Source organism: Typopeltis vanoorti, chromosome 15, assembly GCF_054136105.1.
Source record: "Typopeltis vanoorti isolate ZY-2024b chromosome 15, IOZ_Tvanoo_1.0, whole genome shotgun sequence".
NCBI classification, from domain to species: Eukaryota; Metazoa; Arthropoda; class Arachnida; order Uropygi; family Thelyphonidae; genus Typopeltis; species Typopeltis vanoorti.
Window position 1 is genome coordinate 107,508,434 of NC_143563.1, and position 16,304 is coordinate 107,524,737.

Consider the following 16,304-nt stretch of genomic DNA (forward strand, 5'->3'; position numbering starts at 1 on the left):
ATCTCTTTATTCATCCATCTCACACCTACCTTATTTAACCTTCTCACCCGTGGTATACATTTAGACATTGCATCTACTAAATAGTTTTTGAAAATCCCCCAAGCTGCATTGATCTCTTTTCCAGCTAACTCCTCATTCCATGCTACATCTACAAGCTGTCTCCTGAGCTCTTCATAATCACCCCCCTTGTAGTTCCACATACACCCTTTTTTCACAGGGGTCCTTGCACTGCTGGCAACCACCCAGCTAATCACCTCATGGTCACTTTCACCAATTGGTGGATGATTTGACACCTCATTTATAATTACATCCTCCGATGAGATGACCAAATCCAAGACCCTTAATCCTCGTGTGCCCTCTGTTACATACTGTCTGAGGTAGTTATCCCTCAAAAACTCAAGAAACTCATTTTCTTTACTTCCAGTCGCTATCTCTTCAATCCAGTCTATATTGCCATAATTAAAATCACCCATAATGATCATCCTTTTCTTATTTGCTTGGCTTATTTGACTATACATTTCACTATCACCACCATCCACATTACCAGGTCTATAACAACATCCCACCAAGTATTTGATTCTATTCACCTCTATCTCACACCATACTGCCTCAAAACCACTGGCCCTATTTCCCTCTTGCATCTCTACCTTGTATGGACATAACTCTTTCTCTATCATCAATAGCACTCCCCCTCCCTTTTTATCCCTTCTATCCTTACGAAACACATCATACCTTTCCATCTCTATTCCTGTCAGGATGTCGTCCTCATCTAACCATGTCTCACTTATTCCAACAATCTCTGGGTACACAGACACAATTAGTGCAACCATTTCATCCGCCTTGTTTCTTATGCTTCTAGCATTGGTATACAAACACAACAACTCATTTCTGGATCTACAGCTAGTTCCACTGATACCATTCACTCGATGTGCTCTCTCCATGCTGGACTGGGGCCATTTCTCTTTCTGCTTCTTCATTTTAGAACCCTTTGCAACAACATCTGTTTCCTCTTGATCCCTGGTCATCCCATTACTTTCCTGCCTACACATGCTCTCACCTCCTCTTGGAGCATCCACCTTTCTCACGCTGTGTATCCCTGTCCACCCTGGGCCTCCCCGTTTCCCTGCTCCTCTTGCACACCCATTCTCTCATTTTCTATACTCATACCACTCACCTCTCCATTCATTTCCACTTCTTCAATCTCTCCTGTCTTACTCTCCTGCTCTTCCACATCACTCCCCTCTCGATCTGATTCATTTTCTCTATTCACTTCTCTACCTTCCAGCAGCAGTCTCTCCAAGCGACTCACACCATAACCACTCAAATGCAGTCCATCGCTCCCATACAGCTCACTTCGTCCCTCAAACTCATTCCACACATTAACAAACTGTACACCCATCTCCTCACACATTTCAGCCAGAATACCATTCATAATCCTTGCTCTCCGCCTCATTTCACCACAATCATACCTAGGCAACACACTGACCACCCTTCCTGTCACACTATTCTCTTTTATCTTTCCAAGCAGTCTCTTGACATTCATTTTGACATGCTCTTTGTTCTCTCTCAAATCATTTGTACCAATTAATACAATTAACTCTTTTGCTCGCTCCCGCCTCATATCCAATGCCTCAATCACTCTACTTATTTTACTGCCCTGGAAAACATACCTTGTGCATTTTATCCTCTAGCACACCTTTAATAATGGAGTCGCCATACAACGCTACTCGCTCATCTTTCGTTAACTCTTTCATGCCATCATGATTTATTTTAATAGTTTTGACCTGAATTCTCTTAATTTCATTCCGCATCCATTTCATTTCTTGCCTCATCCAATCTAATTCACTTTCCGAACCTCGCGACACATTCTCTCTATCATTAAATCTTTCTAACTCTCGACCCCCTCTTCTCACATTCCCTCTCATTCATCCTTCTTTGTTTCCGTACTTTCGGTCCAACATACGTCCAACTTTCACTATCATTCTTCTCACTTTCACTCTCATTTATCTTTCTTTGTTTCCGTACTTTCGGACTAACATGCCCAACTTTTGCTATCATTCTTCTCACTTTTACTGTCATTCATCTTTCTTTGTTTCAGTACTTTCGGTCCAACATGCGTCGAACTTTCGCCATCATTTATTCTTTCGATTTTTTTTACTTGCGATTTCTGCATTACGCAAGTTCTACTTTCATTCGTTCTCTCAATTTCGTTTCTTTTCACCTCACGTTCGTCCCTTTTAACATCCGTTACGGTTGTCAAATCGCTCTTTTTCTTTTTTCCTGATTTTTTAACATTTTTTCGCTTCTCTTGCTCACCATCCATTTCTTTCAAACGTGCAATCGCGACACAATCAGTACTAGCACTTTCTGTCATCAATGAAATTAATGAATGCACTCTAAACAGCAATCTGCAACCAACTGCTTCAGACATGATGAAATTGAAAAGTTTTGAAAAATAGCATAAATGGAATATATTATTGGATGTTCATAAACTGAGTTTCATTTTATTAAAATTATTATAAAATATGATTAGTTCAACTCAACTTAAAATCCTGGCACTGTGCATAGGTTTATCTGAGGACAAGTATAGGGTGATAAAACTTGTCCTCATTAAGTAAAGCAATAACGAAAGTTCAATAAAAGTCCCCCCCCCCCACCCCCAGTTCAATCTAATATGCACAATTCCAGATAAAATAATAAAAGATTTAAGTTATATGTCCACTACAACTGATAGAGGAGGACTGTTGTGTTTTCTAGTGCAAAGATAACAAAACATTACTATATGAAGGCAGTTTGCATAACAGGTAATGTAATGCTACTATTCACTGTTGCTTGAGTCTGAGATTAAGCAATGTTCATTTGACTTATGGCAGAGAGGCAACATTTTTATTAAAAAGACTAGTTTTTATTAAAATTACAATAAAATTTATTGCACATTGTTGGACTTAAATCATCCTGAGATACAAGACTTGTAAATAAATGATGAAAAAAACTAGAAAGAATAACTACATGATAGATTTTGCATGAACAAACAATCTAGTATATAAAAAAGAATGGCAAAAAACCCATTGGATTAAACATTGTGCATGCAACTGAGCGAGGCTAGTTACTGTTGTCATGTTCTGTGGCATAATGTATATCATATCTGAGATCTGCTCTGATTCTTAATAAATGCAGACCAAATTTGGTATAGAATTAAACCTTAGTTTTTGTTAACATTGTGTGTGTGTGTGTGGGGGGGGGGGGTATACAGAGTATTTCTGAGGAGTCTTTAAATTTTTTTATATAATAGTTAGGATCAACAGATGGCATTCTATTTTTTGCCAAATTACTTGGTGGCCCGTGAAAGGCTTTGCTGTTAGAAAGACTAATCCCAATCTATGTTTCATTTTTTTTTTTTTCCATGTCTTTCACATGTTCTGACATATGGGTCTTTCCCAATCATCACATCTGTCCTATATGATAAATGCCACAAGAGCAATCAGTTTTGTATACTCCAGGTTTCTCTATAAGCAGATGTGTGTGTGTGGGGGGGGGGGGGGGTTGGATTCAGTGGATGCAAAAACCTGAAAATCTTGTACAGTGGGATAGAAGTCATTTGAATGCTGGAATTATGAAGCACAGTGCGATCCTATCTTTGAATCCTAGTCCGTCCACATGAGCTCTTGGTTATGTATTTGTCTGAGTTCATCATCACTGTCACATTTCCTTTATCTGCTTTGAGGCTTCAATCTTTAAGAGCACTTGATTCAGACTTGGTGGCATTTTTCAGTGATAATTTAGCTCTCAGTAACAGTGTAGAAGAAATTACAGAAGTATCACCATACTGAAATACACCAATACCTATACGGACGGACTAGGATCCCACGTAACACACCCACAATGAAACCAATGATATACATAAAAATTTACTCAATTGGCTGGAAGAACTGAAGAAATATAACATCAAATATCCTTCAGTCAAGAATTTATGACACACTAAAAATCCGTACACCAAATGTTCCACTGCATCCTATTATGGATGTAAGAGATTCTCCAACCTCTAATTTAGAAAATGTCTGGTAGCTCCAATCCAATGCCATATTATACTGGTGGGATTATACTAGAAGAAACTAATCAGCTAGGGATCTTGGAGTTTTAATAGATAGGAAAGCTGAAGTTTAAGAGCCATATAGCAAAGTAATTGCACTGTTGCTACAACCATAGATAAGGAAGTAATTTTGCCTCTTTACATGACCTTGATATAACCTTACTTCAAATATTATGCACAGGCCTAGTCTCCTGGTTTCTGTGGTGATTCTCATACAGTGGATAGTCTGTGGAGAGTGTAAAAAATGTTGCTGGGATTGTCGAATACTGATTATAAAGACAGGCTGAGAATTTGTACAGACAGTAATGAACAGGAGAAGGAGCAGTGGTATAACCGAGACTTACAAACTTCTGTAAGGGTTATACAGGATATCAGTAGATAGAATTTTTCATTTTATGGAGGGTGGGAAAAGGACAAGAGGGCAGGCATCCTTGGAAGTTGAGAATGGATGATATCAAGAAGGGATGAGAGCTTGATTTTTCTCTCATAGCAGTGCATGATAAGAATGGACTGTCATTGGATGTTGTGAGTGCAGGTAGTGTGAATGAGTTCAAGAACATGTATGACAGCTGGTATGTGTAATGTGCGACTTCCTTCAATGAAGCTCTGACTCTCTGGAAGTCTATCTCAATAATAATAAGTTATGAGCAAAAGTCACAGGAAATATAGGGAATAGAGGAAATAAATATCATGAAGAAGGGAAAAAATGTTCTGGAGCTTACTGAAAGAGTACAATAATGGAAGTAAGAATACCATAAAAAGGAATCAGAGATGACAAAAGTGAAATAAAAACTGAAGAGAATCTTGAGAAATTATTAAAAGAAATAATCAGTGAAAGAATAGTGATAGAAAATATTCAGGAGGATATGTAGTCATTGGTGCATTTGAGTACAGTAAGTAAACAAGAAATGAAAAAACAGAGGTATACAAGTTTACAGTGCTACATAATTCAGAAAGCCTGGTTAGAAGATTGAATTCTAGATGAATGGAGTAGTTCTTATAGTATTCATCTATAAAAAATAAGAAAATAAAATTGAATATGAGAATAATTTCTAATAGGTTAAGAAAAAAATAGTGAAGAGATAGTCGAGAAATCGTATCAAAATAACAAGAATATAAAATTAAGTTTAGTCAATTCAGAAAAGGCATGCGAAAAGTTGTTCAAATGCTACAATTACACAGTGCAAATGAGAGTAATATATATAATTATAGTTCATGCTTAAGTTCTAGAACATTTTAGAAATATCTGCATCATATATTATTTTTAATGATGAATTTCATTATGCAACTAAATTTAAATTCTATCCTGTTTAGAAGGGAAAAATCTAGGGATAATAATTAACCAACTTTAGTTATTAAATTATTAGACTAATATTTTTGCCCATAAAGATTTTGTCCATGCCTTGGTTAACAAGGCATCTTCATGGGCACAAAGATATGAGCTATGCACATGCATGGAGACACATTAAACAGGAAGGAAAATACACAATGAGTAGGATCTTATCATCCTAAATGGGGATGATAAGCTCTCCTTACTGTACATTCTATGGATACAGAAATACATACCAATTTAAGAAACTGTTTCTGAAATCAGAAACAGTTTCTTATATTGGTAATGTAAAAAATTAAAAATCATTACATGAATTAACACAATCTCCTTACTGAACCCATATGATGCACTAGGACCCCTTTTTTTTGTTGTTGGTGTGCCTGTATGCATGTGCATAGTTCATATCTTGTGACCATGAAGATGTCTTGTTAATGAAGGCAGAATATTATTTAATTATTAAATTAATTAAGCCAATAAAGTTAGTTAATTATCATTACATTCCTCTAAACACACACACAAATATGTGAATGAATGATACTGACATATGACTGCCCTTCATAAGAGGCATTTATGTCTATATTTCAGGATATATAAAGCAAGAAGCCAGATAATAAGGACTAGTTTACATGCATCAATGTGCAATTCAAGCATGACTATGGGCCAACAGTTTGACAGAAGCTAGCACAGTATAACCTACTGTATCAGACATGCAAGTTGTGGGCAAATATTTCTGCTGCGGATGTTCACACACATCCATATCTACAGTGTATCACAAATTGTCTTGTAACCAGGAAATAGCTAACCAGTTCATTCATTTAAACTGAAGACAACTTGTGAACATAAGAAGCTGACAGAGATATAAAAAGGGACAAATGTCAGTGTGCACTACATGAGTATCCAGGGGAAAAAAAAAAAAAAAAAATCTAGTTTCTAATGGAAAACAGCCACAAATCTTGTTGAGGTCTATCTCTGCAGCTAAAAACAAATATAAGCACAGCAACTGGACATCTGAGTGAAAGAAAGTTAGCTGGTTCAACAATTTCTAATTTTAGTTGCTTTCCTACTGACAGCAGGATCCAATGAGCCAAATGGCATATTGCAGGCTGGCAACAATGCAATTGTGTGAGGAGTATTTTCTAACCCACATTAGGTATCCTGTTAGTATAAGTGCATCAGAATGCCACAGCCCTTGAACATTATTATCTTCCTGACCTCCATGGAGTTACAAGACGTATCGTGTGAGGTCAACACAAAGTCCATCACACCACTCCTTAAAATCATCCACAGTGTGCACGTTCACCACCCTCTCAGGCAATGCATTCCATGCTCGTACCACTCTCCGTGCAAAAAACTTACTTCTTAACTCTTTCACTCACCACCTGCTTTTGCAACTTCCAGAGATAGCCCTTAATCCTTTCTCTCATTCTACCATATGAAAAGAGTCTCTTCAGTGTTAATATGATAATAACCCTTAAATGTTTCAATGATATCCCCCTATTTGCTTTCTATCCAAACACTGCAGTTCACATGCCCTCAAGTCTATCATCATAATCAACATTGTACAGTCCCGACATAATTTTTGTTATCAAGTAGTATTTGTTATTATAATTTTGATCATTTATATTCTTGCTACTTGCTTGTTCCTAGTGCTTCTGCTGTCTGAAAATATCATTTGTAAAGAAATGCATATCTAAAGATTGAAAATCGAGTTCTGTCATGGATTTTTTCCATTGGCTGTATTGTGAGAATTGCTTCATATATACACACAGAAAAATGTGAAAGATTTTATTATTATCATTTTCCTGATCCCCATGGAGTCACAAAACTCATTGAGGGAGGTCAACCTTAGTGAACACAAAGTCTGTCATACCACTCAAAATCATCCAGTCTGCATGTTCACCACCTTCTCAGGCAATGCATTCTATGTTCCAATCACTCTTCTTACCCTTTTACTCACCACCTCCTTTTGCAACTTCCAGGGATGGATTCTTGTCCCTTTCCCACGTTCTATCATATGAAAAATCTCCTCAGTGTTAATACAATAACCCTTCAACAGCTTAAATGTCATGATCACATCTCACCCCCTTTGCCTTCTATCCACCAAACTCTGCAGTCTGCATCTTTAGGTTATCCTCATAATCGATGTTGTACAGTCCTGACATCATTTTTCTTATCATTCTCTGCACATTCTCCATGGTTACTTCATTTCCTTCAAATCTGGTGACCAGATTTGAGCACAGAAATCCAGATGTGGTCTGATCAAAGCTTTATACAATAGGACCAGTACACTTTTCTCTCTCATGGTCAATGTGCAATATATCTCTAAGCACAATCAACAAGATCCCTTGCATCCTCAACCAAATGAGTATGAAGCATCCCATGTGTGAATCCCAAATTTTAGAATCTTACATTGAATTGCATGAAACTGACATCCCCCTTCTTATGCTCACACTTACAGGTTATTCCAATCCTCTTTAAGAGTCAAAACATTGGCACTGTTACTATTAACCCTCCCAAGCATCACATCATCTGCAAATAACTGAACATCTACCTGTAGTCCTGTGACAATATCAGAACAAAGATTGAACAGCAATGGTCCTAGGACTGAACCCTGTTCATCAATCCACTGGTCTTGTTACACTATTGTAAAAGGTACAGAGATTACTAAAACAAAAGTGCCCTTTAACAAATCCATGCATAAATTAACCTGTACCCTATAACAAATCCAGCCTACATAAATAATATTACCCACAACTGCCCAATTCTATATACAAATTCTTACCAATTTCTCCAAAATCTTAACTACAGAAGAAATACAAACAGGCATATAGTTTGATACCTCCTGTATACTTCATAAGCTCAAGCATATCTATGGTAAGTTACACGTAGAAAGATAATGTATTTTGCCCAAAATTAAAGATCAAACAGGAATGTTTCCAAGTCCATGGGATCACTTTACTTTGCTTCATTACACTGCATAGTTACTTAATATCAAATGAAATTATTATCTTTAGGATGAAGTGGATTAAGCTGTTCATGACAGGGATGTATGCAGCCAAAGCTGAAGCAAACTAAGAAATGTTATCAAGTCTGCAGTAGATTAGCATTCCAGTGGAATACTTTTGGTTCTTTGAGGAGTACGTGCCCTGGCAAGTTCAGACTATTCTAATAGCTGAAGGTGATACTTTTAATTAAATAAATAAATGTAAACAACACCTCCTCTTTGTCTTTGATCTACCCCAGAATACTTGTAAACAGTCCTTTCAAGATAATGAAGGATTTGATAATTTGAGTTCTGCTAAAAAAAGTATGCATTTTTGTGTGACTTATCTATTGCTCAATAGAACTCTAAAAGGATAAAAAAAGAAGTGACTCGACTTCAGATTAGGGTACCTGGTTTAACTACCAATGAGACTGAAAAAAAAAAAGAAAAGAAAACTTGTTAGTCTTTGATGTTATGACTGCTATTAACAAAAAGAATGACTCAAATTTGTGTCCCATAATAACATTGCTCTCCCAACTGAAATGCTGGTTCTCTACATTGATTCAAAGTAGGCACACTACAGTGAGTGGATGAGTCCATAATGAAACTTATTTTTCATTATTCTGAAATGTAAAATCTCTTTTCTAATTAGGGCATTAAACTTCTATTCAGTTCTAGTGGGGTCATTTCAAATAAAGGGTTTACTATACTAAATACAGAAACCCAAATATAAAAGTAAAGTGGTTGCAAAAGTTATCTCTTGGAGTACAAATTCATTCATTTTATACATCTGTTGATAAAAGTTTACAGCAATCATCAGCTACATTACTAATTGAGTATTCTTTTCTAAACACCAACAAAATTGTTATATTTTTAGGAAGGAAGGAAGCAACACCACTGTATCATTCCTGATTATCATCCCTCATAACACTAACATAATTCCATTTATTGAAATAACAATACAAAAATCAGAGGCCACTCAGTATATAGGTGGCTTCTTTATTTAGAGGAATATTATAATTTCAATATTTTGTTCACAACTGTAAATTATTTTCATTATACAGTCAACTCTCACTATAGTGAAGTTACAGGGACAACAGTAATTTATTATGGTGAAGAATTTAACCATAATAAAATAGCAGTGATTATATAATGCTTTTGCTAGGACTAACAGTGTAATGCAGTTAGAGTTGACTGTGCATATATTCTTAGAATTTAAGTTAATCAGTTGATATGGTCTAAAAATTTTTCATTGAACTAGATAGCATAATGGTACTATCTGAAAATAAGCTTTATTGTACAAAAGGGGAAAAATATCAATTGAAAATAATTTTTACTGAAGAAAACGAAACAGTATTATTACAAGCAGCAGCAGCAGCATCATCATCAGAAACATGTCCCTACCACCCTCCATTCATTTAATTAAAAACCTATGTAGTTTAATTAGGATACGAAAATTAATAGAAAGTGGAAAGTTAAAAAAAAAAAAAAAAGGTTAGAGCACAAAATGAATTTGCTAAAACAATTAATATGGAATGTAAGTGGCATATATAAAGGAAATACTGTAAAACATATGTACTGAATTAATCACAATTATGGGGTAAACAAAATCAACGAAATAAAAGCTGTCATGAAAAGATATACATGCAATAAGCAAAACATATGCTCCTTCAGTGTACATCTTTCATACAGATATAAATGAACATGCACACAAAAACAGTCACAACACCTATATAACGAACTATAGGTACAGAAGATAGTTCATTATAAAAAAAAATGTATAAAATATAAGCCGTAAGAAATGAAAGCATAAATGCTAATAATTACAAATCTTTCTCATTAAAGAAACTTGTAAATATTATAAAACGTATTTATAGGTGTGGGTGTGTGTGTTTATATATATATATATACATATATACACATATATATATATATATATATACACACACACAATGTTGTGAACATGTGCACTTTCTCATTTCCACAATGCTTACTTTATATTTTTCCTACTTTTGTTTTAACTGTTGCACAGTTTAATAGGGATAGTTACTTTGCTAAATCAAAATTCTATTTAAAACAGAACTTTAAAAATTTGGTATCACACTATTTCATAAAATGAAGCTACAGTCCCAAAACCAGAATTTCTTTAAAATATTAGATATTTTTAAAACAGCATTCTTTCCTATAAATTTAAAAAAAAAAAAAAAATGTTGAAACAAGCAAGGTCAATTGCATGAACACTGGTGGGAAGAGTAAGGAGTCATAATGACTGCAACAATGATTGTGCCAAACAGAAAATACTGAAACTTGGCTCTTTCAAAGTAAGTGATTTTAAATATTTATTTTTTTTTATTTTTGTTTGTTCATATACTGTCCAGAAATTCAAAATGCTAATAATTCTAGATTTGGGACATCGTAACTACATAATGAATTTTAAGATTATGATTGATAAATCTCAATGAATTTAGATTATCACTTTAAAGAAATTAATGGAATATCAGTAATTAAGCAGTAAATATTAATGATGAACTAAGTTCTGCACCTATTCACCTGATGTAGAGGCATGGTTATGATGGCCAGAGACTGTGAGCAGGTAGGAAGAAGAGGAGGAGGCTGAGGAAGAGGCATTGGAACGAGGCCATCGTGGCTGAAGAGATGTCAAACTGGAACTGTTACTCCCTCCCCCACCCCCTTGGTCCCGAGTTGATGCTGCTGCAGCAAGGTCTTTCTCTCCTTTCTCTGTTCTGTCACTACGACGAGGTCCTCCACCTAAATCTCCAGCTTGTTTTAGAAGTTGGTATATAGGATCAACATCTTGAGCTCCTGTAAAAAGTAACAATTTTATTATAGCTACAGCTTCATTTTTTATTTATTTTTTTTATTATTTTATACTGAAAGTTTAATAACTTCAAAAAAAGATTTAAAACACCTCATGGTAAAAACATACTACCTGTATGTGATTTCTCCCACTGAGATAGCTCTCAATATCAGACTGGTTCCAACCTCAATGAAGGTTAGAATCAGTGTGATAACTTTCACAATAATGTAGGACAAATATTATTATTATTATTATTCAGGCCTCCAAGGAGTCAAAAGACTCATCGAGGGAGGTCCTTCCTAAGACAAAGTCTGTCAAGACTCATCGAGGGGAGGTCCCCCCCTGAGAAACACAAAGTTTATCATACCACTCTTTAAAGTCACTGACCGTTCTCGCTCCCACCACTCCATCAGGCAATGCATTCCACGGCTCAACCACCCTCCACACAAAGAAACCACTCCTTACCCTCTTGCTCACAGTTTCCTTTCGTAACTTCCAGGGATGGCCTCTTGTCATCACTCCTTCCCGCTGATCAACCAAGCGAAAGAACTCCCCAGTGTCAACCCTGTAACCACCTCTCAACAGTTCAAAAGTCTCAATCATATCACCTCTCCTTCTTCTATCTGCCAAACTCTGCAGTCCACATTCTCTCAGCCGATCCTCATAACTATCATTGCACAGTCCTGAAACCATCCCTGTCATCCGTCTTTGTATCCCCTCCACAGTTAATTTATCCCCTTCAAATCCTGGGGACCAAATCTGAGAACAATAGTCCAAGTGTGGCCTGATCAGAGACCCACACAACGGAACGATAACCCTCCTATCTCTGCAGGTCATTGTCCTTCTCATAATAGCAGCAATCCTCTGTGTTACCCTCACCACCCCCGCAACATGTCCCCTAAACTTCAGGTTTCTATCAATCATCAACCCCAGATCTCTTGTCTCCCCCACTTCCTCCAGTATAACTCCTCCCAGAGAGTATGCAGCATCCCATCGATGTTTCCCAAACCTCAAGACCTTACACCTTGCTGCACCAAACCGACACCCCCATTCACCTGCCCATCTATCTAGCCCATTCAAATCCTCTTGCAGGGCTACCACATCTGCGCTATTACTAATAATCCCTCCCAGCTTCGCATCATCCGCAAACAACCGAATATCCCGAAACAACCGAAAATATATATATGAAGAAAGTATTAGTTTCTATTACAGGACACGAAGGACAACATGATGTGAGGTCAGCTGCTCTCTATATATAAGTAGTTTAGTTGTGAAGATACTTGCAAACCTTTGTTTGCTCATGTCAGAGTAAAACATGGATGAAAACCCAAATATATAATTATGTAGTATAATATGTCGAACTCAACAAAAAAAAAAGTTGCTACTTGCTCTATTTAGAAATATACCTGAAATGTGTGTTTGGCTTTTCCTGTATTTTCTCAGTTTATAAAGAAACAAGTATATTCAAGAATAATGACAGGAAGCAGTAGAAATTTTATAAAATATCGCCATTTCTTTATGAGCCAAAAAAATAAAAAATAAAGCAAAACCAAACAAATAATTCAGAATTCTGTAAAAGCCATAAGTTTTTTTTTTTTTTTTAAAGATAAAAAAAAAAAAATTTCTCACCATCTTCAAGTAGGATAAAGATTATTAATTTCAATTCCATATTAATATGGAATTGAAAACACAATCCTGTCTTATTTCCTGGAATAAAGATCTTACTCCACTGTTGCTTACTTCTGATAATATTCTGATGTCCATTCAAAATAAGTTCCTCCTTCTTGAGCTGATTTGCACATCTAGCTTATCCTGGTTAAACATATTACATTCATGGCCTCCTTAGTCTCAAAAAAAAAAAAAAAGTATTCTTTTTTTCAAAACACTACTTCTCTCCTGTTCAACATTTCATAAACAAAATCTGACCATCCTTAGAATATATTCTCACATATAGAATAGTGCAGCTAAAATTACCCTAAAATCTTGATTATATATAAAAGAGGCCAAATCAACTGACAGGTGACTCTCTCCTCCCTTCACAGACTTTCCATTCCCTTTCTTATAGGTGTGTTTTTGCATTATGCCTTTATAAGTACTTTTTAAGCAGTGCTCCCTAGAATTGGCCACTACCATTCAATACTTTCCTGTAATCATGAGCAGAGTGGTCAATGGTCTGCATTCGTACATGGTTCAACTCAAAACACATCAAACCAACATTTCTTCCTTCATTCTGTCTAGCTCTGTTTCTCTGGAACAGCCTTCCTCATACTCTTTTTTTCCAATGAATACAAATCCCAAATTTTCAGGAAATTTATTAAGAGATTACTGTTTTTATCCTTAACCATTTGCACACATATAGCACTGTTGTATGTCTTGTGGTCTCACATGTTGGGTCAATAAAAAAATATCAACAGACCAAGATGTAACTTTTTTAAATAATTAATGAACTTTTTTCTTTTTTTAAGACTTCATGGGATCCTGATAAGTAGAGAGATTAAGTACTCGTCTGCTCATCTGGTAAGTAGAGGATACTTAATCCTCTACTTATCAGGATCAGGATTTTCTTTTTTTTTGTTATATTTAGGTTAATCCATTATAACAGTTGAATTTTTCTTCTCTGCTTCGGTTATAACAATTTTTTTTGTTGTTGTAGTATAAATTCTTTAAAGGCTTCTTTTGATGAAATATTGCTTTTAGAGAGAGGGGATTTGCATTTTATCAGAATACCAGCAGCTAAAAATATTCATCCAAATGAATATTTTTAGCTGCTGTGGAGGATATATTGCAGGTCCTATGTTCAGTGCTGGACATGATTTCTAGAACATGTATATGGCATGCTGTGAGAACACCATAACTGCTTTTTGTTCAGCATGTGATTTTGAGTCAGTCATCTGGATGGAATAACAATGTATTTACCAACTTGGCCAACTAACATCTGAAAGCCCTGTGCAAATATTAAATAAAACTGGAAAACTTACAATAATAATTTTTTCTTTCAGGGTTACATGGTGGTGTCAGCATTCATTGTGTAGAAATTATGGAGACAAAAACACGTGAGAGTAATTACTCTACTTAAAACTAAGATAAAAAATAACCCTCAACATTGTGATCTTTATATCAAGGTCATCAGGAATATATATATATATGAATTAAAACACAAGCTACATCACAATACAGATTAGTAAGCATAATTGATTTGTTAATTGTTTACACTAGCCTGACCTCTGGGGAGGTAAATAGTAAAATTTTAATTAATTTAAATGTAGCATTATGAATGAAGTACTACAGTAGTAGTGTGCTCAGAGGCATTTGTGCAATGCTATCTACAGTAATATTTAGAGTTCCATTAATTGTTTTATATGCAGTTCAAAGGGAAATGGTAGTCTGACATGTCACGTTTTTACCATAGTAGACAAAAAAACTACTTGTTAAGTGGGATTAACTGGCAGGGATTTTATTTAATTGCATATTACAAGGACATTTGTTATCAAAAGAAGAGTAGTAGTTCATTTATTTGCCATAAAGATGTGGAACAGGTGATATTCAAAATGTTCCAGTTGAAATTCTAATTGCCTGACAATGAATAGGATAAACCACTGTAGAATGCTGACTTGGGGAGAGTCAATCAAATCTTGATCAGATAAGTGATTTGGTTGAGATGGAACAAAGAACACTCCTCTGCATCTCAGAAAGTGGAAGACAGGATGCAAAGGATATTCCTTGTTTTCAAGAATTGAAGAACTTGGTAGCAAGTGAGAATTACCTGTTTGTTCTAATCTTAACTCTTGGTTAGGACAGATGACACAAACAAAAGTGCATATAAATGGTCTGGGATGAAAACCTAAACCCCCCATTTACAAGTGCCCATGTGGAAAAGTGGTATAGGGCTTGCTTCAACTGTCTTTATGACCCTCATTTTGCAAGAATGACCAAAGATGATAAACTCATTCTCACCAACGGTGATGCTTATGATAACAGTTCTATTATCAAATTTACACTGATTGCAAATAAACTGACAACTCAGACTCCTTCCTCTTGGAAGAAAATTGTCGAATGTTTTTTCACTTGGTTATAAATTAAATTAAATATGCCAAGAAATTACCATATTTGCTGGCGTATAATATGCACTTTTTCCCTTTGAAAATAGGTCTGAAAAACAGGGTGCCTCTTGTACACCAATACTCAGTTTTTTATTATTTTCATTTCTGGAAATTTTCTCTGTTCCGAGTTATGAGATTTCTTTATTGCTTCCTTGCGGTGTGTGAGAGCATTCCAGTTACGTAGAGCAGTGTTTCTCAAACTTCAGACATCCGCGTTCATATGATTGGTGCGGTATTAACAAAAGATCGTGTTGCTAAATGACAAAGACAAGCCGACAGTTGAGTTGAAATGCTAATTCTCTTCAACTGAATTCCTTATATAATATCTAAAACACATTCATTATATATTTCTTCATTTTAACACGTTCACTCAAACAAAATCATATGTTGCCCCGGCAACATACGGTTTTGCTCGAGTTATACAGCATTTTCTGTGGGAGGGGGACATGTGATTCATTAGTTAGAGCCATTTTTAATCCCAGTTGTCTCTAATTGAACTGTTTGTTGAGAAACATATTGCACAGCTTGCAGCTGTCTCTGTACCTTATTCAGTGATACAACAGAGACGTTTTACAATCTCGAACTTCACGGATACATCGAATTTTATTCTATGCATTAATGATGCATAGCCGAAAATTGCCACAGACCCTCCCAAAGATCTTTCACGTACCCCCAGGGGGGGGGGGGGGTACGCATACCACACTTTGAGAAACACTGACATAGAGTTCAGTGGATGTGCATGTGCTGCCATCGATGATCACAGTTGTGCCCTGTTCGTTTAAACTTTCCAATTGTTGTTGCAGTTGTGAACGGTGAAAAATTTCTGCTGTTAAATTTTCTCTAAATTTCATGGCAAATTATGGCTGAAAAACGTCGGCATTGTTACAATATTGCATACAAGCTACGTGTGATTGCGTATGCTAAAGAACATGGAAACACTTCTGCAGAGAGGCATTTTAGACCACCCCCAACTGAGAAAATGA

General features: G+C 35.8%; 1 protein-coding gene across 3 annotated transcripts in view; it reads right to left on the reverse strand.

Annotated features, from left to right (window-relative positions):
• Nucleotides 1–16,304, reverse strand: part of Stacl (SH3 and cysteine-rich domain-containing protein) — a 708,284-nt gene that overhangs the window by 259,275 nt on the left and 432,705 nt on the right. For 2 of the 3 annotated variants that reach the window (XR_016549521.1, XM_090405477.1), the window contains exon 14: nucleotides 10,954–11,226. Coding sequence is in view for 2 of the 3 variants with exons in the window: in XM_090405477.1 (XP_090261603.1) it covers nucleotides 10,954–11,226 (273 nt within the window). In the remaining variant the exon portion in view is untranslated. Of the gene's footprint in view, nucleotides 1–2,910; nucleotides 5,101–10,953; nucleotides 11,227–16,304 lie in introns of those variants that run through there. The other variant, XM_090405478.1, reaches the window with a different exon arrangement.